At 34.0% G+C, this 23,128-nt stretch overlaps 10 protein-coding genes across 10 annotated transcripts; 5 read left to right on the top strand and 5 right to left on the bottom strand.

Moving 5' to 3' along the window:
• Window positions 1-7: 7 nt before the first annotated feature.
• Window positions 8-2,296, bottom strand: NAEGRDRAFT_74493 (uncharacterized protein; the record flags this gene model as incomplete). The annotated part of the gene is made up of 1 exon (XM_002670491.1): window positions 8-2,296. One exon carries the CDS (start codon window positions 2,294-2,296, stop codon window positions 8-10), a length of 2,289 nt encoding a protein of 762 aa, XP_002670537.1.
• Window positions 2,297-2,615: 319 nt separating this feature from the next.
• Window positions 2,616-3,910, top strand: NAEGRDRAFT_74492 (uncharacterized protein; the record flags this gene model as incomplete). Its single annotated transcript, XM_002670547.1, has 3 exons — window positions 2,616-2,926; window positions 2,973-3,008; window positions 3,049-3,910. 3 exons carry the CDS (start codon window positions 2,616-2,618, stop codon window positions 3,908-3,910), a joined length of 1,209 nt encoding a protein of 402 aa, XP_002670593.1.
• Window positions 3,911-4,074: 164 nt separating this feature from the next.
• NAEGRDRAFT_74491 (uncharacterized protein) lies at window positions 4,075-4,800 on the top strand (the record flags this gene model as incomplete). The annotated part of the gene is made up of 1 exon (XM_002670546.1): window positions 4,075-4,800. The coding sequence occupies one exon, from the start codon at window positions 4,075-4,077 to the stop codon at window positions 4,798-4,800; it is 726 nt and encodes a 241-aa protein (XP_002670592.1).
• Window positions 4,801-5,150: 350 nt separating this feature from the next.
• On the bottom strand, window positions 5,151-5,954 carry NAEGRDRAFT_74490 (uncharacterized protein; the record flags this gene model as incomplete). Its single annotated transcript, XM_002670490.1, has 1 exon — window positions 5,151-5,954. One exon carries the CDS (start codon window positions 5,952-5,954, stop codon window positions 5,151-5,153), a length of 804 nt encoding a protein of 267 aa, XP_002670536.1.
• Window positions 5,955-6,378: 424 nt separating this feature from the next.
• On the top strand, window positions 6,379-7,527 carry NAEGRDRAFT_53497 (uncharacterized protein; the record flags this gene model as incomplete). The annotated part of the gene is made up of 1 exon (XM_002670545.1): window positions 6,379-7,527. The coding sequence occupies one exon, from the start codon at window positions 6,379-6,381 to the stop codon at window positions 7,525-7,527; it is 1,149 nt and encodes a 382-aa protein (XP_002670591.1).
• A 213-nt stretch (window positions 7,528-7,740) lies between these two features.
• NAEGRDRAFT_74488 (uncharacterized protein) lies at window positions 7,741-10,803 on the bottom strand (the record flags this gene model as incomplete). Its single annotated transcript, XM_002670489.1, has 1 exon — window positions 7,741-10,803. One exon carries the CDS (start codon window positions 10,801-10,803, stop codon window positions 7,741-7,743), a length of 3,063 nt encoding a protein of 1,020 aa, XP_002670535.1.
• A 1,215-nt stretch (window positions 10,804-12,018) lies between these two features.
• NAEGRDRAFT_74487 (uncharacterized protein) lies at window positions 12,019-15,627 on the bottom strand (the record flags this gene model as incomplete). Its single annotated transcript, XM_002670488.1, has 1 exon — window positions 12,019-15,627. The coding sequence occupies one exon, from the start codon at window positions 15,625-15,627 to the stop codon at window positions 12,019-12,021; it is 3,609 nt and encodes a 1,202-aa protein (XP_002670534.1).
• Window positions 15,628-15,822: 195 nt separating this feature from the next.
• NAEGRDRAFT_81825 (uncharacterized protein) lies at window positions 15,823-18,103 on the bottom strand. The gene is made up of 2 exons (XM_002670487.1): window positions 17,173-18,103; window positions 15,823-17,021 (listed from the first exon to the last, which is right to left on the bottom strand). The coding sequence occupies exons 1-2, from the start codon at window positions 18,090-18,092 to the stop codon at window positions 15,827-15,829; spliced, it is 2,115 nt and encodes a 704-aa protein (XP_002670533.1). The 5' UTR covers window positions 18,093-18,103; the 3' UTR covers window positions 15,823-15,826.
• Window positions 18,104-19,226: 1,123 nt separating this feature from the next.
• NAEGRDRAFT_74485 (uncharacterized protein) lies at window positions 19,227-20,474 on the top strand (the record flags this gene model as incomplete). The annotated part of the gene is made up of 1 exon (XM_002670544.1): window positions 19,227-20,474. One exon carries the CDS (start codon window positions 19,227-19,229, stop codon window positions 20,472-20,474), a length of 1,248 nt encoding a protein of 415 aa, XP_002670590.1.
• A 497-nt stretch (window positions 20,475-20,971) lies between these two features.
• On the top strand, window positions 20,972-22,893 carry NAEGRDRAFT_81824 (uncharacterized protein). Its single transcript, XM_002670543.1, has one exon. The coding sequence runs from the start codon at window positions 21,373-21,375 to the stop codon at window positions 22,810-22,812; it is 1,440 nt and encodes a 479-aa protein (XP_002670589.1). The 5' UTR covers window positions 20,972-21,372; the 3' UTR covers window positions 22,813-22,893.
• Window positions 22,894-23,128: the final 235 nt, after the last annotated feature.

Below are 23,128 nucleotides of genomic sequence, written 5' to 3'. Positions count from 1 at the left end.
TCTACTGCTACTGTTGAGGTTTTTTAGAAACTTCTTCCAACAGTGTTAATAATCTTTGACGGTATGTATTTCTAATGCATCTAATAATTATATCACCCACTGAGGATTTTTGTTGAACTCGGAATAGAATTGCCTTGAGTAGTGAAACTGTTTGCTTACTGGTGATAATTTCTTTTATATTCTTGTCCAAAAGTTTGGGTTCCGAAATATTAGATAGCTTTTGAATAGTTTCTCTAAGGTTTGAAATTAAAGAACTATATAATTCAATTTGTTGACAAATCATCTCCACTGTATTTCCATAAAATTCAAGCTGTATGTCCTCCAATAACTTGTTAATATTTAAATTCCAACGAGTGAATTCCAAGCACAATTCCTTTATATGCTTTGGTAGTTGTGAGACTTCTCTGAGCGTGCAATCTCCATTATCGAGAATTACCTGTTTCATTTTACGAAGGCAATTATATGAAGGCGTAGTTATGGAGGTATAGAGTGGCTTTGTGTCCACATCAGAAGAATAGGTAAATATTTCAATAACTTCCACTTGATTGTCATGGAGAATATCTTGAATTTCATCGTGATTCAATACAAAGGTTCTGTATCCATCAAATGTTAAAGCTACACTAGGTTGCTGAATTTTGAGTATTGGTTTTCTAAATGTTAAATTAAATTCATCTCTATTAAAATTCTCTTTAGAGAAAATAATATTTGGAGCAAAATCCTCAAATTTGGTAACCAGTTGTTGTCTATAATTTCCAGATTTTTCCAAATAATTAAATCCTATTATAGTAATATCATTCGAATTTTCTAGTTGTATAGTTATTGAATAATTTTCAAATTGATCATTATTCAATAAACATGGTAGGTAATTAATGAATATTCTCAAAGCCAATGTTAAATTAGTTGCTTCATTCACGCACCACTTTGAACTTTGAAAGTTCCACCAAACTAAAAAGCAATTCTGATGATTTCGAGAGGTATAAATTTCATGCCAAGTTGATCCAGGACTATTCTTCAACATCACTTCTCTGCAAGCACTTTCGTTCATCTCTATTCTAATATTAGGAATAAATGGTATTGCTTTGAGAATTGAATGTTGAGCAGTGTCAAATAATATTGAATTATTTACAGATGAGTTAATGCACAGGCTAATAATTGGATAATCCCTTGGACTCATATCGGTAGCACTCAATGCAATACCTTGACTTTGTGCTGAATTTTTGTAATAAATTGAAAAGAGTCTATACAGATCCTCAATGCTGTTCAATCCTTCCAATAATTGCTTCATTTCTTTCAATACCATTGAAGGATCACTAATAATCACTTCAGTTGTTTCGGATTTTGTGAGACTAATATTTGGATAGAGAGATGAAAATTCAGACAATTTCGTGAATGAATCTACTGTCAGACTATACTTTTCTCCATACTCTTCATCGATAGTCTTGTACAGGGCCTTATAATCCTGTCTATCAAATTTATCCAACACATTTTGCTGTAAATTCCAATAAATTTCATTTCCACTAAACACTGACTCATCCACACAATGATATTGCAATAATTCTGTAGCCCAAGCCAAGAATCTAAAGCAGTACACCACCAACTTAGTTCCCTTACTCTCATCATGATCTTTCACAATCTTGTTATAGAACTTTTGCCAAGCTCTATTCACTTCCGATAGTACAGATGGAACAAACTTGTGTTTCTGAAAGTATTTCCTATAGTAACATTCGGAAAGGGAGAGATCATTGGAATTATAGCCCTCCACTCGTTCATTCCAAGTTTCCTTCCACTTTACTATTGAATTCCTATTATGAACACAAAACAAGATGAATATCGAGTGATCCTGAATCATTCTCTGGAAAATCCTTTCCGAATAGATCGACATGGATATTTCCACGTTATTCCTCATAAAAGTGTACAGAATCTTGTAGTATTGCTTGTTAGAATTGAGTAGGAATTCTTCAAGTTTAATATTTTCCTCTGTGTGATGATGAGAAGGTTCTTGTTGAAGAGTTTTGCAATAATTCATCAATTTGATAAAGGTACAATTCTCAACAATGACAACAGTATCATAGTCTCTGTTAGATCCGAGCTGCTGTTGTTGTTGATCTTCATCAGATGGAAAGTAGGCTCGGGATCCATACAAGTAAACATGAAGAATTTGAGAGGAAGATGTCGATGATGTCGGTTGATTTTGATGATGATTTGATGATAATGATGAAGGAAGAATAATTTTCGCTTCAATTGCCTCCTCTATGAACAATAACAAGTCATACTCCCTGGAAAATTCATTCTTCATAATTTTTTTAATTTGAAAATTAATAAATAAAATTTTAATTACAATGCAATTTCTAGGATGATATCAATTTGCATCACAAACAATATTGAAAAATAATTTAATTAATATTCAAAAGGAAGCTATAAAGGAAGTAATAAATCGATCACCATTAAAAACTATTCATTCTCCTCATCATCATCTTAAAACAAATATCCACGTAGGAAAATGCTCCGAATGCGTTCAACATTAACATTTGGTGATACTACCATTCGCACAATTTCCAAATGAAAAACGCGAAAATAAATTGTAATCTTTTCGCGTTTTTCTACAAGCAAAAAAAATGCAACAAAACAAGGTCACAACCCACCAAAAATTCAACAACACCTCATTATTGATCACACAACTACTACTGCTTGTACTGCTACTGATCAGTAACAATCAAGTAGTAGTGGTAGTGGATGCTCTCTCGCTCGTATCTGGCAAGATACAAACAAATTCTCCAAACTGCTACAGATATACTAGTTCTGACACGATATTTGGATTGGATGATACGTTTGTGGGGTCTGGTGTGGTGCCTTATCCTAGAAATTGTCCAGCTGCACCTGATTGTGATTTGTATATTACACCTTCGAGTTGTTTGGGATGGAATGGGTAAGTGTGAATGATTGTTAAATAATTCTCACAAATGGGGACATAGACCAATAGCTGCGTATGGACCTCTGGGAACATTAGGGTAAGTTGTTTTTGAATGAGAATATCGAACCAATTGATAGACCATTGAGTCATGAAGTACCTAGTCCTAGTGGAGCTTATGCTCTCTTTCAGGAATATTTGGAAATCTTGCTAGGTCCATACTATAAGGAATATAATCCTCTTATTTATAATTCGGAAAATCCATTGTCTGCTGATGGGCCTCTAGGTGATTCTTTCTATAATTTAATGCCATTGATTAATGATTTTACTAAACACATGCAAGGATTGGGAGTTTGGTCAATTATGGGTCCTCTAGGTCCTTTGGGCCCTCTGGGTGGATTAGGGCCATTGGGACCAATTGGAATTCATGGGTTTACTAGGAATGAAAATGGAGATTATGTAGATTCAAAGGGAGTTATTCAGAGATTTGTCACTGTTGCATGGGATGATAAAACGAATGTGAGATGGCCACTCTATGAAGATTACACAAAAAATAGAGCGATGCAATTAAGTTCTCTTGGTCAATTGGATACCAGTTTTATGGTTACAACAACTGGCTCACTTAACGCAGACGTTTATGTTGTTAACGTTACAGAACCTCAATATGTTTCCGTATTGGTAGTTCCAGATATTTATGCCAAGAATTTCAAGATTCAAATTACTGAAAAGAAGAGTAGAAAAGTAATTGCCAAATCAGGAATTGATACAAGCTATTTGAATCCTTGGGTTCAATTCTATGTGAGCCCTGAAAACTTACAAAAAGGATCTCTCTTATTTGAAATTTCCATTTCGGTAGATCCTTCTGATTGTGGAGCATTGTCAGTAATTCAATGTTATATGAATTATTATTTGCATGTGGTTGGAAGTACAGCTCAAATGTTGAGACGACCAAATATTACCTATTCTGGGAAATATATCAAGACAGTTTGCTTAAACCATTAGTCAACTATGGGCCCATTTCCAAAATTTCTAATATAAATTACATTCAAATTCAAACAAAATTTCCTTCCTTAATAAAAGTTTTTCAAAAATAGAATTTTAAAAAAATGGGCCAACAACAAACAAGCAACCCTTCTGCTGCTGCAGAGGTATCGACACTCAATACAATGAATAATTCTCATCATGTTATTGATGATGATATACTCGGAGAGATTTTATCTTTTCATTCCGATGATTTTAAATTTATTGCAATGAGTTGTGCACTAGTTTCAAAACAGTGGTTGAAAATTGTTAGAGAAAGATGTAAACTTTCGGTAATATGTAGGAATGATAGAATGGTGAAAGGTCAATTTTTACAAAATATTGTAACTTTAAAAGTGGAAAATAGAGATTTATCTTTTAAATTTGATTGTAAAATATTGGAATTGATGAAGCAGTTGACTGTTCTTGATATTCATTATAACAATCTTGGTAGTGAAGATATAAAACACATTAGTCAACTGAAGAAATTAAGAATTCTTGATATTACTGCCAATGATTTTGGTAATGAAGGTGCTAAATACATTAGCAAAATGAATCAATTGACTCATCTTGATATGTGTGGGTATTTGTATCCTATCGATATGGGGGGAGCCAAGTATATCGGTAATATGCAACAACTAAGATATCTCGAAATATCAGAAAATGAAATTGGAGATGAAGGAGCAAAATCTATTAGTCAACTCAACCAGTTAACCACACTGCTCATCCTTTCGAATAATATTGGTCATATAGGAGCTCAATACATTGGTAGAATGAATCAATTGACTAGTCTCAACATTAGTAACAATGATATTGGAGTTGAAGGTGCTAAACACATTCACTCTTTGAAACAATTAACCTATCTCTATTAATAACACAAAAGTTGGTGATGAAGGAGCTAAATATATTAGCGAAATGTCCAAACTCACAAATCTTTATATTTACACATCTAATATTAGTGAAGAAGGTGCAAAACATTTATGTGTACTCAAGCAATTGACTACTCTTGGTATTGGATATAACAAATTAGGCGATGAAGGCGCTCAATATATTAGTGAAATGAAACAGTTGACCAACCTTACTATTTGTGGAAATAATATTGGACAAAAAGGAGCTGAACACATTAGTGGATTGGATAGATTGACTACGCTTAACATTGGTAATAACTGCATTCGTGATCAGGGAGCAAATTTCATTAGTCAATTGAATAGTTTGACTGATCTTAATGTTTATTCAAATGGTATAACTGATGAAGGACAGAAATTTCTAAATCAAATGCAAAATTTAATTCATCTTGTGATTGACAAGTAAACTGCCAAATATGGAAGTCATTCAAAAACAGTTTATTTTTTCTTGGATTGGTACATTGTGAGTAATGAGGACAATACTTTGGAAGATAGAATGCATAAGGATCAGCCTTATCTTCTTGATTATAATAAGTAGTAGTTCCCAATTGAACATTATTCGAATCATCAATGACATAACTAGTTCTACTCAAAAACCACCAATATCCACTTTCCTTAGCAGGAACAACCCAATAATAATTAATTTCAGTCCATGTTGGATACAAATCACTTTGATTGTAACCAATTTTCAATGCATTAATTCCAGCTATACTACCCTTTTCCAAAATTGGTAAAGTGTGACATTGTACAAAAACACTGGAATCAGATGGACCAAAATTCATGCAAGAACAATCACCATTGTCACTGGTCAGAGTATACACGATGGTATCATTATTCATTGGATTTTGAATGGAAATTTCACTTTTTACAACATTTCCTTTTACGATAAAATCTTGACGTTGTTGTGAAGTCTTGACATTGTATTGGTTCTTGATAACCTGATCATTATTTTTGAATTCCTTCATGATATAGCTAGCATCCTTGGTAGTCTCCCAGAAGGTAGCTTGTGGAGGCATGCAAAACTTGACATCCTTTCCAACACTAGTTTCTAATAACATCATAGCAGAGACAATTGCTAACAAGAGCAAGCAACAAACATTCACACAACGAACAGCTTTCATTTTCCACCACAACACACACACGGATAATCGATTAATTGTTTTTTTTGTGTTACAAACGAATTGGTGTGAAATGATTAGGTGCAATTTATTTGGAAATTTAAAGTGCAATTTCGCTCATTTTCTTTAGGAGTTTCATAATAGCCGGTTAGATCATGGATTTTGTAAGGATTTTAGGAATGTTGTGAATCGCTACCTAATTGGTTAATATTTCTAAAATCAATGTTAGATTTTCAGGAATGCACCACTTTACAATATTAAAATATTATTGTACGCTCATCTTTAAAAAGGCATTAGTGCAATTAGCGAATTACTATCATTTTCAGAAAATTTCATATTGAAACATACATTAACATTTAACATTATTTAATATTTAAAATATTAACCAATTACATTTAACTTTTAAAAGTTTTAATACTAAAAAAAAATGTCCAACAACAACAATAATACTCTCTTCGATGAAATTATTTGCAATTCCATTCTACTCTTCTTACCTCCGAAGGATTGGCGAATTAGCAAGCCTTTCCTCATCTCGAGCAAATTTTCTCTCGTTTGCTCATCGGAAGAATTCGCCAAGCAATTTCTCATCAATTTATTCAAACTCTCTTCGGAACAGGTAGAACAATTAGAAAAGGCATGTCTGATGATGTATAATAATTCACGTTCGTTATTAAAGCCTAGAAAAAAGAAGAGAAAAATTCATCACGATGATGATGACGATGAGGCTAATGAAAAATTGGGAATGAATAGAATTGCAAAATCAATGAGGGAAGTGTTGTGGATTTATTTTGAAATGTGTAGTGCATATGATTCAGAGTCTATCAAGTGGGATGTTATTGAGAGATTGAAAGAGTTTCATAAGGGAACGGTTCATGTGTTGGAAACTGCTCAGGAGGAATTGATGACCTTACAATTGGAAAGTTACTTATTGAAATCGTTTAATTATTTCACGAGTGAGGAGCCACAGAGAATCATGACTCGTTCTAAGGATTTTATCATTTCAGAGAAGGTTTTATTGAAGATTTTTGGAAATGTGAAGGATTTGTTCTTGATAGCAACTACTGCAAATTCGACAGAGATTAATCTTTGTTTATTTACTAGTTTTGGATATCCACTCTTCTTTAAGAGTGAATATTTTAGTATGAGTCATGGATCTATTAAGGAGAAATTGGATGTGTTTGGAAAACATGTGTTCATGCATCAATTGAGTCATGGAGATGCCACCGATAAGTTCGATAAGGAAATGTTAGCAACTCTACAAGAATTACTCTTCTCCAAAAATGTTGATGAAGTACTGGTGAAGGAAGGTAAAATTCCAGAGAAGGATCTTACAGATGTCAAGCTCTCTTTGTTATATGAATTTTTACAATGTTGCTTCGGAAAGAATGGTACCATGTTCAGAAGATTTAGTCTTGGATGGGTACCGTTTGTTGGAAAAGTTAGATTGGTGGTTCGTGAAGTGGGCTCGACAGATTTTGGATCTAGTAGTGAGGAAGAGGATGATGAGGATGATGATGAGGAATATCAAGAAAATGCTGATACATTTAGTGACAGCGAGGAAGAACCAATTGAATGAGAAGCTCTTCCGTATTTCAATGCTCCAACTCTATGAGTTGAGCAATCAACTTTTTACTTGAACAAAATAATTGGTTCACATACAAATTGCTTTCAAATTGATTAATTTCACAATGATGTTTTTTAATTGATTTATATCTAAGAATTTATAAGGCTCTGTGAAAAAATAGAGCGATAGGTTTATTGTTCAATAATGGAAATATGTTAACTAATTCTAATTGGCCATATTCTTCTTCTTGTTATGTTTCGTCCACATACAAACGCCAATAATGGCAGCCACGATTATTCCAACCACAATACAAATCAAACCAGCACCTCCCAATGTAACAGCAAGTGCAATGATTCCACCAGTAGTCAATCCTCCTAATTGTAATGTGTCATCTCGACTTGTCTTTTTATAATTCATGTCAATTACTGAGAAAGATGTCAAGTGATAGGTTTCACACTTGAGTGAGAATGTGTAATAAGTAGAGGAAAGTTGTGAGGATGTGATGGTACTCTTAATTCCACTACTGCTCCAAGAATTTGATGCAGTGTCATAATACATACAGGAATAGTTGAAACTGCCACCTGTCTTGTCAATTTTGATGCTGTTGAATTGAATGACAATTGGATTTGGAAGATTATAGACTGGGAGAATATCTGAAGTATTTTTAAAGACAGAAACTGAAGCAGTCGAACTCACTACAAGCAATTCTTGAGAAGTGTCAAGTGTTGGATCATAAATGGAAGAAACAACTGTCAACTGATCACCAATTTCAGGATAAGTCTTTAACACATACGAATAAAAATCAGATGGGAACGTTATAGAAACTGATGGAGTTCTACTAAACCTCAAAACCTTTGAACTTAATTGATTGACAGCCACAATTTCCTGATTGACCTCAACAGAACTCGAGGATGGAACAGCACATGTCAAGGTTTCAGAATTTGCATTCCAAGTACTTGCACAAAACTCATACTGACAATAACTTCCAACTCTTCCAGCATTGCATTTACAGGAATCAGTCGAAACGCAACTTCCCTTTCCAGAACAAACATTCGACGAATTTGAGGAAATTCCATAACAGATATTGTAAAGTGGTGTGGAACAGGTGGTGCCAGTGTATCCAGATGGACATGAGCATTGATCTTGTATGGAACATTTACCGACACCTCCACAAACAGTTTGATAGTCGAATCCTGAAACGTCGAAACAAGTGGAATATTCACATTCGAAACCAAAGTTGGTATTTTGACAGTTGCATCGATTTGGACCAACACATGAACCGTAACCTGAACAAACACTTGATGAAGAAGGTAAATTACCAAAACAGGTAAAACTAGAAACTGGATTCAATAAATAAATATTTCCATTTGGATTCGTCAACATGATTGCATCTCCAAATCTTCCCAAAATGACCACATCACTAATAAAGGCAGCACTCATAGGTCCTTGTTGTGTGTCCACAAATTGCTGTGTCCATAACAATCCATTCTCAAGTCTCTTAACCATATATTGATAGGAAATGTATAATTTTCCATCGGCTCCAATGGACATACCAGTTGGATTAATGTAATTGGCGAATGCATCTTCTCCTACATCGGATAAACTAATCTTTCTCTTGAATGAACGAACTGCTGGTTGAGAGTTAATTCCAGCAACTATTTCGGCAATTCCATTAGGATAAACTAAACTAATTGACGATCCTTCAGAAGTGTACAAGTTGTCAGTGTCTGGATCGATGATTGTAATTCTTAATTCACTATTGGTTGAGGAATAAATTTTTTGGACAAATTTGGTTGTGTGGTCAACTCTGAAAATGTAATAACTGGATTGAAGAAACATGTCATTATTCGAATAGAAACCAAATCTAACTGCTGCAACTGGGTTTTGGTCAAGATAAGTTCCATTTATAGGAACACCCCAAGTTCCATCTCCTGCAAAGGTAATAACAGTTCCATTGCTTAATAATTGATAAATAAAGTAATTAGAAAGGAAGTATACTTCTCCGAGGGAATTTACAGCAATATCAATACAGGAATAACCAGTTACTTTTTGAGAAACTAAATTATTGTCATATTCGAATACATTTCCATTCGAATCACACATGTATACGAAACCATTGACCTTATTATGAACTGCATGTGAAATACCTCTACTAGTAAAATTCTTTGCTGAATAAACTGTTTCACTAGATGTTGGAATTTCAACAGCTAACAAATTTGTGACCAATTGACTAGCATGGTCAATCTTGAGAATTACAGAACTATACAAATCAGTCAAGTAAATATCCTTATTATCATCAACAAGCATGGTAGTACCATAATTAATTAGTAAATTGGTAGAATTCATGCCATCGACGAAACTTCCTGAACTTCCGGCAGCAATAAGTTGATTCGAATTGTTTCTGAAAACGTAAACACCAGTTAAAGTTAACATGTAGAGTTCATTATCAACAGTATCAATACTCATTAAATTAGAAATACTAGTATAACCAAATGTCACTTGTCCATTCATGGAAATCTTATCAATTGCTTCACCATTTTTGGCAAACAAAAAAGTTTCGTCTTTGGAAAGAACAATTTGTGAATAAGTGCCAGGTTCAAAATCTGTCAAAATATTAGTAACGCTATAATTTCCAATATTATATTTGGAAATTGAACTTCTTTGGACAATAAATATTTCATTCTTACCATTTATGGCAAGTCCACGAACGTAATTATTGTAAGAAGGATAATTGTAAGCAAAATTGATTTGATTTCCCAATCCTTCAGAGGGAAGTTCGTTATTGGTGCCATAACCAACTGCAATAATCGATTTCTTATCAGAGTTTCGAATTCTTTCCATATAAATTCCATTATTTAAATAGTAAATATCATTTGACTTGGTGTCAATAATTAAACCACCAATATCTATCAATTCTCTGTCCAAGGCATAGTAATAATCTTGAATGGTGGCTATATCTTCATAATTACCATTATTTCTCATGCTTCCTGCCACATTGGTTACAATTCCATTCTTATCGAGCTTTCGAATAACCTTTCCTGAAACAGAATAGTACAAATCACCGTTTCTCTTATCCAGATAGACGAGTCGATATTCAAAGTTGTTGGTTGAGAAGGTTGGTGAAGTTTCGGCAACTTTCAATCCACTCGTAAAATTACCACCAATGAACAAATCCAAAGTGTAACCATTGATGGTTGTGGCATGTGTTATGGTGGACAAACAACACATCAATGAGAGTAGAAACAAGACTAAACGCAACATGTTGGTTGTACTAACTTGTTGAGTCATTTTTTAAGTAAGATACCTTTCGAATAATATAATTTATTGTCCTTGTGTGAAAAATGTTTCGAATAGTGGTTGAGCGGAGCTGTTTAGATAATCCAACCATTCATGTTTGCTTATAATCCTTGTAATTACCCATTTAAAAGCTTGACATTCACAAATGAGGTTTGAAATAAGCGACCAGTGTCAAATCAATCAAATTTCAACCTTTTCACTTTCCTTGTTTGAGGTGTGAAATGATTATTATCCATGAGATCTAATGTTGCATTGTAAAGCATTGTTTGAAAAAGATTGGAATGTTAAATAATGATTTTTGAAAGGTTTCGTATCTGTTCGAATAAAAAATCTGAAAGGTCTAGAATTTGGTTCTAACTTTATTTGAGTTTCTACAGCAATTCCAATTTCATTTTGTATAACCATTAGATCTGTTTGTTTCTAATTAGAAATTCAATTTCCCTTTCCACTAACTTTCTATCGTCCACTTTCTCATCCGAAAGATAACTCAAATCGTGTTGGCAAATTTGCTCTTCCATTGTCGAATCAATATTAAGCATGTCATGTTCGAGTGGAAACATGTGTACAATTCCAAATATCGAATTTTCTTTTGTCATTTGTGGAAACTTTTCCATTTTTCCATTATTCATTTGTGTGTGAATATTTTCAATCCAATTTTTGTAATGGATGGATTTCCATGTGAGATTTAAATTCTTCATGGCTAGCAGGATGTTATCAATGGTTCTGTAGAGTTTGTTCCAATTGGTTAAATGATGAATTGTAGTGTTGGATTTTGATTGATTATTGATGAGGTCAATAATTCCTTTGGCGCAGCAATTGACTGGAATAACTTGCATGCCATGTTTGGAATATTCAATTGGAATTTCACCCAAATGAGCAAATCCACATATCAATCTACAAATCCATTCCCTCACACTGCTGAATCCATTCATGGTATGTCCAACTACGAGTCCAGGTCTGTAAATTTTCAATTGACTAAAGTTGCATTGTTCCATAGCTAAACGGAGAGCATGCTCTGCAATGTATTTGGATTGTGGATAACCATCTGAAAGGTCATTGAAATTTTGAAGAGAAAGAGGAATGAAATCTTGTGCGACAAGCTTGTTCAGCTCCTTATATTGATCAATCATTGAATATGGAATGACACTAATAGTTGAAACAAAGTGCAAGTGTTTGATTCTTTGAGAGGTACATAATTTCAAACATTCAATAACACTTTGAACATTGACGTGCTTCAAGTTGAGTATAATTCATGATGAAGTTGACATTGGCTGCACAATGAATGACTGTATCAATATCGGTTTCTAATTTGTTATAAATATCTTGATCTAGTCCAAATCTATTCATTGAAATATCTCCTAAAATTACTGAAACTCGACTATTAAATGTTTCCAATAGAGATTTCTTCTCTTCAGGTGAAAAATGATAACAATAATTCATTACATTACTGATTAATCTTTCCCTTTCATTATCCAATGATTTTCCTCTTATAATACATGTCAAATTGGATTCTGGATTGCTGAATAATTGCTCACATACCAATCCAACTCCAATGAATCCAGTTGATCCAGTGATTAAAATATTTCTATTCTTATTCAGTTCGATAGTTTTCGAAAGAGTTTCGTCAACTATTGGAATATCCTTGATGAGATCTTTAACTTCCCGCAACAACTCTTCATCATTTCTAAATAATTCATCTTGGGCTTGTCCATTTTCCAGCAGCTTCTCAATCATTTCCATAATGGCAAGTGCTGGATTTTCATTATTCTTGCATTCTTGTAAGATTTTATCTGCACCAAGTTTTACATTGAATTTCTGTGACAGAAGGTTGGATAATCGAACAGAGCTCAACGAATCGACAACTCCTCCACTTTCGAATAGTTTTTTCAAAAATTCCTCCAATTGAACCTTATTGGAAACTTGATCCAGAGTGGACATATCTTCTCCTTCAATTTCCTTATACAATTTCTCTAAATCTTCCTTGTAAGACTTTACAAGTGCTGGTCTACAAAGCTTGTAAGATGCTGTCATTTTACCATTCTCTGGAGTGAATATTTCCATCTCAATAATGAAACCTTTTGGAATTTCGTACGATTCCAATTTGGCTTCTCTTGCACACTTGTTCAAATCATCTTGAATGACCTTGTAAATGAAACCATTTCTCGATAAATCCGAATCTTCAAAGATTTGATTTCTTTCTATAGCCATACTCTTAGCTTTCTCTTTCAGTAATGGTAAATTCCTTGGAACAATTACAGCCACAAGGAAGGATTTTTCAGAATTTCCGTAAATGTAAATTTGATCCACAAATAATGTTTTGGAAATGAACAAATTTTCCAAATTTTCTGGAGCTACGAATTCTCCCTGACTCAATTTGAAAATATTCTTCTTTCTATCAATAATTCTCAATCTGAGCTTTTCCTTATCAATTTCACCAATGTCAGCTGTTTGGAAATAATTTTCCGAATCGAATGAAAGTTTAGTCTTTTCAGTATCTCTGTAATATCCTGAAATTATAGTCGAGCTCTTGACACAAATTTCTCCTCTTGGAAATGGCACATCAGTTATAAAATAGCCAAGTTCTGGAACGCTTTCCAATTTGATTTCCACATCTTTCAATTTCATAATATGTCTAGGAAGTTGTTTGTTTTCCTCTTGAATTTTCTCACTCAAATAGTCAACTCCATCAACACCAATTGGTCCAATATATCCACATTCTGTTGAAGAATACCCATTGTAAACATTACATTTGAAACACTCCTTTAAAAATTCAACTACTTGTGGTGAAGTTGAAGCACCACCTGTCACGAGGGATTTAATTCTTCCTCCAAGCATATTTCTGACCTTTTGCATAATTTCTTCTTCCTTTTCAGGGGTGAGTGAATCACCTTCCAAAACTTTCAATCTTTGATATTCTGCATAAAGAATATTGTAAAATCTTGGAGTGTTTGACTCAGTCACTGGTTGAATAGATTGATAATCATCAAATACCTTATCCATCTCTCCACAATTGAATCCACTTCTTCCACCATTTACCATGCATGCTGTAGTGTTCATTCTATCTGTAATGTGTGACAATGGAGCATAGGTAATGAACACTAGTGGATGGTAATGATAGATTTCCATTTGTACATTTTCATTATATTGTCGATCGGTCATGACAGCTCCTTTAGGTTCTGTTGAAGTCGATCCAGAAGTATAGACAATGGTGGTCAAGTCGTTCACTGAATTATTAGTTCTAATGTTAAATCTGAGCGCATTGTTAAAAGTTGGATAGTCCTTGCAAGTACTCAATTCGATACTTGTCATATCTGTCAATTCTATCGAGAGTTCTCTAGCTAACATGATTGACTTACAATCCAAGTTGATATCATTTTCAGAAATGTAATTGTGAATGACAAATTCATCATCGCTCTTATTAAAATCACACAATTCCTCAATGGAAACATTCATATTAAGATTTGAATTCTTATAGCGACTCTTCATGAGATAATAGAGTGGTGATGACGTGGAATCATCTTGAGAAGTTAATTTCTTAGCATGTTGTTTCACTTTTCCCTGATGAACAGCTCTCAAATTTTTCAAATATTTGGTCAATTCTTCCTCTCCTGCATTCTTATAACTTGTTTCATCAAATTCTTCCTTCTTTACAAGGAAATCTTCCATTTGAACAATTACCTTAACAGAAGGAATCAATCCATGTTTGATTAATTTCAAAAATTTGACTGTCAAATCACGACTGCAAACCAATAATGGAATTTGTGAATTGTTGATAATGCAAATAATTTCATGTGAAATACTTTTCAAAACATCAACACTTTCCATATTCACAATATCTTCACTAATGCAATCGACTTTGGTTTGAGGCAATGCAACAGAAATGAAACTCTGAGTGAGAGAGGCCCAATCAGCTACAAACCAATCGGCTCTATTGCTCGAACAAATTCCAACGAATCCTCTGCCTTCCTCTTGACTAAATGGTCTTGGTTGATTTAAAAATTCCTTTTCAAATTGATAGAGACCCAAACCAAATCTCATCACTCGTTCATGCAACTGTTCGAAAGTGAACCATCTATGAAAAGTTTCAAATTCAGTTGCAGAAATTCTTCTACGATAACCCAAGCAAGGACGATCTCCAAAGGCATTCAGAGCATTAATAATTGTCTCTGAAATGTAGGCACTCCTAATGAGCCAATGCAAATATCCAGGATGTTTCGAATTCTTCACAAAGAATACATCTCTACAGTCCTTAAACTTTTCCCTCGCCAATTTCTTCCACTCCTCCTTCTCCTTCTCAAAACTTTCCACACCAATATTGAACTCATCATATTTTGGAGCTTCCAAACAATGTACATGACATTGCTGTGTGGAAACCTTCTCCAATCGATCCAATTCTCCTCCTCTGACCTTCTCCACATCATTCCAACACTCAAATCGATACATATCCCTACAGAAACTCTCATAATTATCCATCCTCATACCATGCTCCTTCTGATACTGCTCTGCTTGTTCAATATCTTCTTCTCTATCAACGAGTGCCCTTCCCAGATCCAAACTCTTATTGGGACTACACACCAATGGATCTGGCAGAATGGTTGTCAGATAACTGGTTGGGATCCAACCACAGGTGCTGAAGAGTTGTGGTTTCTGAGGTCTATTACGATGATCATAGAGTTTATAGCCGTGCTTGTGCAGGGCATGAATATTCACTCGTTGCACATAACTCATTGATGATGATTGCTGTGAGGAAGAGGAATTGTCATCGTCGTGATGATGATCATTTGTGCATGGAACTGTTTCTAGAATTAAAAGCATATCTCCGAAGGAAATTCCTGTCAAAAGTGGTTGGAATTTGTTGTTGGATAGAATTGTTTGTTGTTGTTCCTGTTGATTCGGAGGGGAAGTGACGAGTGCATACTTGTGAAAGTTGAACATTTTTTATGATTGGATAATTGAGTGTGAAAAGAGATGGTTGTGTGAAAAAGTGCAATTCTAGAGGTTGTAAATAATGATTTTACTTGAATTCAGATGCAAGATGTTTAGGAGTTTCCAATAAATCAACTTCCTTTTCCAACATTTCAATCTTGTCGTGTTCCTTCTTGATCATCATTGTTTCTGCATTCATGCCAAAGAGTTTCATGTAGAACATGATAAACCATGAGTGAACGGCAAGAATGTACAATCTTAATTCAAAGTACATTCTTCTCCTCCATTCATTCATTTGAGAGAAAATTCCAGTTTCGGATGGTGTTTTGGAATTGATGTTCATTCCCCTAGCGGCTGATCTAGCCATAACAGTAAAACGATTGACCTTAGCTCCTAAATCCTTATTGAGTCCTCTCAAAATATTGTCAGCTCTCGAGATGAATAACATGTCGGCTGGCATTTTCTTGTAAATATCCAAAATTCCTTCAAATTGTTCCTTGACGACATCATTGAATTCCTCAAAATTCTTTCCTGAATAATCTTCTCCACCTTCCAATTGATCAAAAGCTTGCATCATCATCATACTGGCATACATTTTGTAATCTGTAATACCTAATGATTCACAATAATCCTTCATTCCCTTTTCATCTCCTAGGACAATAGAATTGACAAACTTGGCATAACCAATTCTGAAATCCTCATCGAATTTCTTGTACAATCCGTGATCCAAAAGGACCAATTGAGGTTCGGAAGGTTTCAAAGGATTACGTCTCACAAAGACATTTGAAGAATGAGGATCGGCTTGAATGAAACCGTGAACAAATAATTGATCTGAAAAGGCAGACAAAATTCTTTCAGCAACATCCTCTTCCTTGAATCCCATTTCCTTGATACGCTCTACATTGTTAGCAGTACAGGCATTTTCAATAAATTCCATAGTAAGTACTCTTTCGCTTGTCAATTCGTCAAACATTTTTGGAACGTAGACATCTGGACGGTCTTTCATATGGTCAGCAGCTTGTCTTGCATTAGATGCTTCATGTCTAAAGTCCAATTCAGAATATAAACCATTTTCCAATTCTCTATTGAACTTGTTATTCATTTCCACTAGAGTGTCAATATTTTCAGCATCTTCTTGCATGTAGTAGAGTTTGAGACTGAGAGTACTCATTGAATCGTTGGTTCTCATATCTCCTTCGAAATAACTTCTAACAAATGGGTATTGTACCTTTACGGCAACTAATCTACCATCCTTGGTACGAGCTCTATGTACTTGAGCAATACTATATATGTTGATTTCAAGTTTAATATCCAAAGTTTAAAAAGTATATCAACAGAAATTCCAAAATGTTAATTCCAAAGATTAAATCAAAGTTAATTGAAATTAATTGAAGGTGCAGTTAAATAAAAACAATTGATTGAAATTAAACTAACCTTGCTGCAGCAATTGGTTTTTCATCGAATTCGTCAAATAATTCCTCAATAGACTTGCCAAAATCTTGATGAATGACCTTTCTTACATCATCAAATGGAATTGTTGGTGCTCTATCTCTCAAAACTTTCAATGTATCAATATATTCATCAGGAATGGCAGAAACCAAAGATGACAAAAATTGCCCAATCTTGATATAGACACCTCTTTGTTCAATAAATAAATCCAATAATCTTTCTGCATTTCTCTTGTGAGCTTGCTTCTTCTTTTGTATAAATTCTTCACTATTCTTATCTGGTTTTTCCACAAACCAATAATGAGGATTATATGGTTCTGTTATCAATAACCAAAAGTAATCGATAGCAATTGCATAAATTGTCATGAGTGATTTGATATAACGATTCAATCCTTCACCAATCTGAACAGCACCTTCCAATTTATCAGCCAAATCCTTGTTATAATAAGGAGATGATGGATTATCAAATTGTGCAAAGTGAATAATGGCCAAGAATCCACGAAGTGCTCCATACATTGTTAAAACAATGGCACCAAGTCCTAAAAGTATCTTGCCATAGATTTTCAAAGCCTTGATGAGAAAGTTTCGGAGCATGACAAAAACCGAAGATGATTTCTTATTATTATTGGATGAAGATGATGATGAGGATGAATTGTTATCTAATGAAATTGATTGTCTATTAGTAGAAGAGGTGGAAAAACTTCTACAAATGTTATTATTATTACCACCAGTAAATAAACTTGTTGATGATAATTGTTTAGTGGATGATGATGACAATATCGAGCATGAATGATTATAGCAAGAGAGAACCGATGGCGATGAAGAAGAAGAACCCAATGCTGCAAGAGTTTTACTTCCCTTGTTAGAGGCCTTCTTCATCAGAGAGTAGGAGCTTGTTTTCATCATCTTGTAATAAAGGTTGTACGGACACTTTTTTTCTAAGAGAATTGAAATGAATATTTACTGGTGTGTTATTCTTAGTTGAAATAAAGTCCATGATGCAGGATTCTCTCTAATCTATCAATATGAAGATGATGAAAACAAGCTCACGAGTAAAATTGATTGAAGGCAAAGGTGCGTTACGGTGGAAGGAACGCCATTTTTCTTTTTTTGGATAAAAACCGTCTTGAATACTTTTGTTTAAATTGAAATACTGTAGAGTGTTAAATATTACTGATTTTGTACATATCATTTTCTTGCATTAACAAGTTGTTCGAAAATTACAAAAAATTGTATTTTTTATTTTGATAAAAAAATGTTCATCATATGTAACGGTTGCACCAACCATCAAACAACATCCTAGCGGAAGAAATATAGAATAGTATTTACAGAGATCTATTTTAAACAAGATATTATTCAAACAAATTTAATATCAAAGCAATAATACATGCTTTAGCACAGAAGTTCAATCCCGAATTAAATCAATGAAATAGTAGTTATTTTAATGATTTTTAGAATTGTACTTTGGAACCAATCAAAAAGTATTATGCTCCCAGAGTTTTTCGGTTTTAACAAACGAACTTTTGAGATTTCACCAGTTAAGAGGAGTTTGGAAAAATAATGGATTTCTATTGGATACACCCGACAAACACCCAACAATTCATAATAATGGTTATTTATGTGGCATAGATACGTAACATGTGAATGGTTTTTATCACATGCTTACAAAAAACTATTGAATGGGAAAATGTATATGATACAATTTACAAATACATTGCTACTTGACTTTTATTATTTCGTAAATTCTTTATGGGTACATAAGTATTCGAGGTAGATTATCAATTTACAGAATATATGCCAACCAGTCAATAACAAAAGAAATTTGGTTAACAAGCAAGTAGTTAATCATTTGTGTAACAAACCCTTAACATCTAAACGTCAAGGCACTATACGGATTATACAACAGAGTTTGCTAAACTAAACAGCGTTACAAAACACATTGTAAACCAAGCTTTATAAGCGAAAAAACCAAGACGCAAAAAGTGTTGTTTCTCTCAAAGCTCGTTTAAAAAAAAATACCAACAACAATAATAATCAAGCATGCTAAATAATGATGATACTTCGGAGGCAATAGCACTCACAAATATTACACTCTTTCTAAAGAAAACACTTACGACCCTGCAAAAAGTCGATGATAATACCACCATCAAGGAGACACTCACAAGTTTTAAAAAAGTTTTTGCTGGTGTAGATACCGGAAAGCTTTTATTTAAATTAACAGAGAACAGAATAAGTCCAGATCCAGATGCCAAATACTGGCAAAAGTGCCTCAATTTAATGGGAGAAAATTGTAAAGTAATAACGAAAATAGAAGAAGAAGAAAGTGTGATTGAAATCACGGATGCGTCCACTCGTGGTTTTATATCATCGCATCTGACAAATAACCAACAACCAAATATTGGTACACTAACAAACCAAACAAGCCAAAGTAGCAATCAACGAAGTGTACTGGATACAAATGGTGCTGTTGATATGCCAACCGACTATAATGATGGTAGCCCTTCTCTCTTTCAGGAAAAGAAAAACAAGAGAAAAACAAGAGCAAGTAGTAGATCCAGAAACACTATCAACAGCGAATCGCCATCTGCTCAGACACCATCCTCTTCGAGCGATGAATCCCCAGATGAGAATTCTAGCAACAAAAGAACACCTCCAAAAAGAAGAGCCAAGTCTACTGCCATTGAAGCAATCGCTGAATTAGCGCAGTCTGACACTGAGTCAGTAGATGTGGCTGTCCCTAAATCAAAAGCACTCAGGACTGAGAAGAGATCATCACCATCCTCATCTAAACAAACCAATTCGACATTAAGTACATCAACCAACAAACAGCAAGAAGATGTTGCTCAACTCAATGAAACACCAACAACATCATCCTCTTCAAATAAGAAATCATCAGAATACATAGAAAAGGCAAGAAAAACTGATAGTCTTACCCGTAGCTGGACGGTAACACTGGAATACTTGAAAAAAGAAACACCAATCCCAAACGTGGAAAAGATTAAGGACGACCTCAAAAATGCATCCATTGCATCATCACAACCTATTGGCTTTAATTATGCCAAGCTGGTTAAAAAGACCATACCAAAAAATGTTTTGAAATTATGGAAGGATTATCCACTAACATTCTTCCTGCTAACTTACAAGATTATGCAAGATATTAAAGGAATTGTAAAGATTATTACCACAATATTAGAAGAGGATGAAGAACTGGGTACTTTTTATAGACAGACACCATATGCTGGTTGCCCTGCAGTCGAAAGACTATATACGATTGTCCCACCTCCATAGACAACAAAATAAAACAACAAATATATTTGTATATTAAATATATAAATATCGTGAGCATGCAATAATTGTTATTGCATAAAAAGATGTTTCTCTAATAGAGAATAAGGAGTTGATATAAGATTCTCTTAATAAAATATTTTTAAAAAATTATACAATCGAGTTGTTTCAAGGTATGCTTCTTAATTGTTTTAAACAATCATATTAAAATGAGAGGACCTGACCCATCGGCTGACAACACATTTCAAATCAATAAAATCTTTGAAATCTAATCAAATCTATTGTATACATTTCGAATCCTCTTCCAGTTTCAATTGTAAACCCTATTTCTATCAAACAAGATTGATGACACTTCATGAAAGTCTTGAAATAGTTTTTCATGCTTGTAACACAACCTCTCAATCCATCACCACACTACTGTGATTTGACATTCTATCCATGCACGTAACCATAAATAGTCTCAATGGCCCAATAGTGTCCTCTCTAAAAATATCTTTAAAAAATCAAACAACACCCTTGATTGTAGTCAACCTCAGAAATACAAATCATCACCAACAACTCTAACAAAAAGAAATATATATTTTCTTGATCGGAAGGCTCATACTATAGGTATATCAACATACAAAATTTGTTCTTTTTCCTTGTCGGATCACAAGAAGAAACAAGCCTTGTTATATAGAATAGACGATCACACACACCCGATATTGCATGCAGGAAAAGTTACTCCTCTTGAATCATCAACAATATAACAACTCTTTGAAATTAATTTCTTGCTTTGAAGCCTTGTTGTTTAGACTTGCTTCTTTTGAATTGCTAATTAATTTGTACATTGAAAAGGAAAAACCAAATAATTATTATTATTCTACTAGTAACGCCAGTGCTATTATTACTCATCAAAATAATGACTTCTGCCTCAACATTGACACCATCAGCAGCCTCAGCAGACGAGCCACCATCACCATCATCATTGACAATTATTGATTCATCAATTGTCGTTAATGGAGATGATCATGAACGTATTGGAAACAAAACAAACGGAAATGTACAACACTGTACAAGTTCTACTATGGATCAGAAGGGTCACTGCTCACGTTGTGGTGCCTCGAGAAAGAGAAGCAATACCAGACCGATCATGCAAAATGTGACAACTGTGGCCACTCGTCAGAGCTCTCGTTCTGCACCTCCTTCTTATCCAATTTCCAGTCGTGACTTTATTAATTACTTGAGACAAAATAAGGAAATTGCCAAGAATGTAACTGTTAGACTCGTTAGACCAATAGAACCTGTATCTATTGCTGAAGAGGAGGAAGCTGTAACTCTCACATTGGATGCCTCAATTATCAATCCATTCTACAACGCGCTCAAGGAAAAGATGAGAGGAACTGTATTGAAACCATTTTCATTGGAATTTTCAATTGAGAATAGTATTGGTAAAACAAGAGCTAGTGGAAAAACAAATGACATGTTCTATTGTCCTTGCGATATTGCCATCTCTTACAATAGCTCAACAATTCTCGTATTGGATATGGGAAATAATAGAATACAAGTTTTTACAACAGGATGGAGATATAGAACTACCATTAATCTACCAGCTAAACATTTGTGCATTGAACCAAATTTTGATGGAAAGAAGAATGATGCTCTCATTATTAGTTGCAACGACCATTGTATTTACAAGTATGATTTGGAAAAACTTATAGCATGCTCAAAGAATGGCCAAAAGTGCGACTTTATTTGGAGAGCTGGTACACCAAACTCTAAGGGAAAGAGTCCAAACCAATTCAATTTACCAAGTGGTATGGTTTGCTCGAATGGAAATAAGGAGAACAATTTTGAGAGAATTCTCTATGTTTGTGATTGTAACAATAATAGAGTACAAATTTTGAGAACTAGTAATGGTAATTTATTGGAAAGCATTGGAGAAACCCCAGAGGTTGATTCCATTTTTTTCAAGGGACCTTGGAGTATTGATTTGAATGCTCGTGGAGAGGTGATTGTTTGTGAAGTTGATGGACATCGTTTACAAACATTGGTCAAGAATGATAGTGGAAATTGGACCTCTATTCAAACTTTTGGAATTATTAGTGGATATTCCTCTTCATTCAATCATCCAAGAAGTATTGTCATTGATAAGGTCAGAAACAACATTATTGTTTGTGATCAAGACAATAACCGTATTGTATCCTTGAACAACACAACAGGTGATGTGGTTCAAATTTTCGGTAGCGCAGGTAGGAGAATGGATCAATTCTTCAAACCCTTCTCTCTCTGTTTAAACGAATTCTCAGGAGAATTATACGTTGCTGATTTTTGTAATCATCGAGTTCAAATTTTCAAATAACTTTACAATAACGTGAGAAACCCAATTAAGGTCTTTATATCTACATTAAAAAAAATAACAAACATATATTTATTCATCAAATAATGAACAAGCAATTTCTCAACCTTGTTAAATTCTCATCCTCTCCAATTTCAACACAATATTATTATTGTAAACCTTCCAGGTATTCCAAACTCTCAATCATGCATCGAAATACAAGTAGTGAGAATTTAAATTATCACACCAATTTAATATTTTGTAAATATGATGATCATCAGCAACAACCCGATAAACGATCAACATTGGAAGTTCCACGAACAACAACAAATATTAAAAA

This window comes from Naegleria gruberi, assembly GCF_000004985.1.
Source record: "Naegleria gruberi genomic scaffold NAEGRscaffold_70, whole genome shotgun sequence".
In the NCBI taxonomy this organism is placed as follows: Eukaryota; Heterolobosea; class Eutetramitea; order Acrasida; family Naegleriidae; genus Naegleria; species Naegleria gruberi.
The sequence above is the reverse complement of the archived record's forward strand: the minus strand, read 5'-3'. Positions and strand labels throughout refer to the sequence as shown.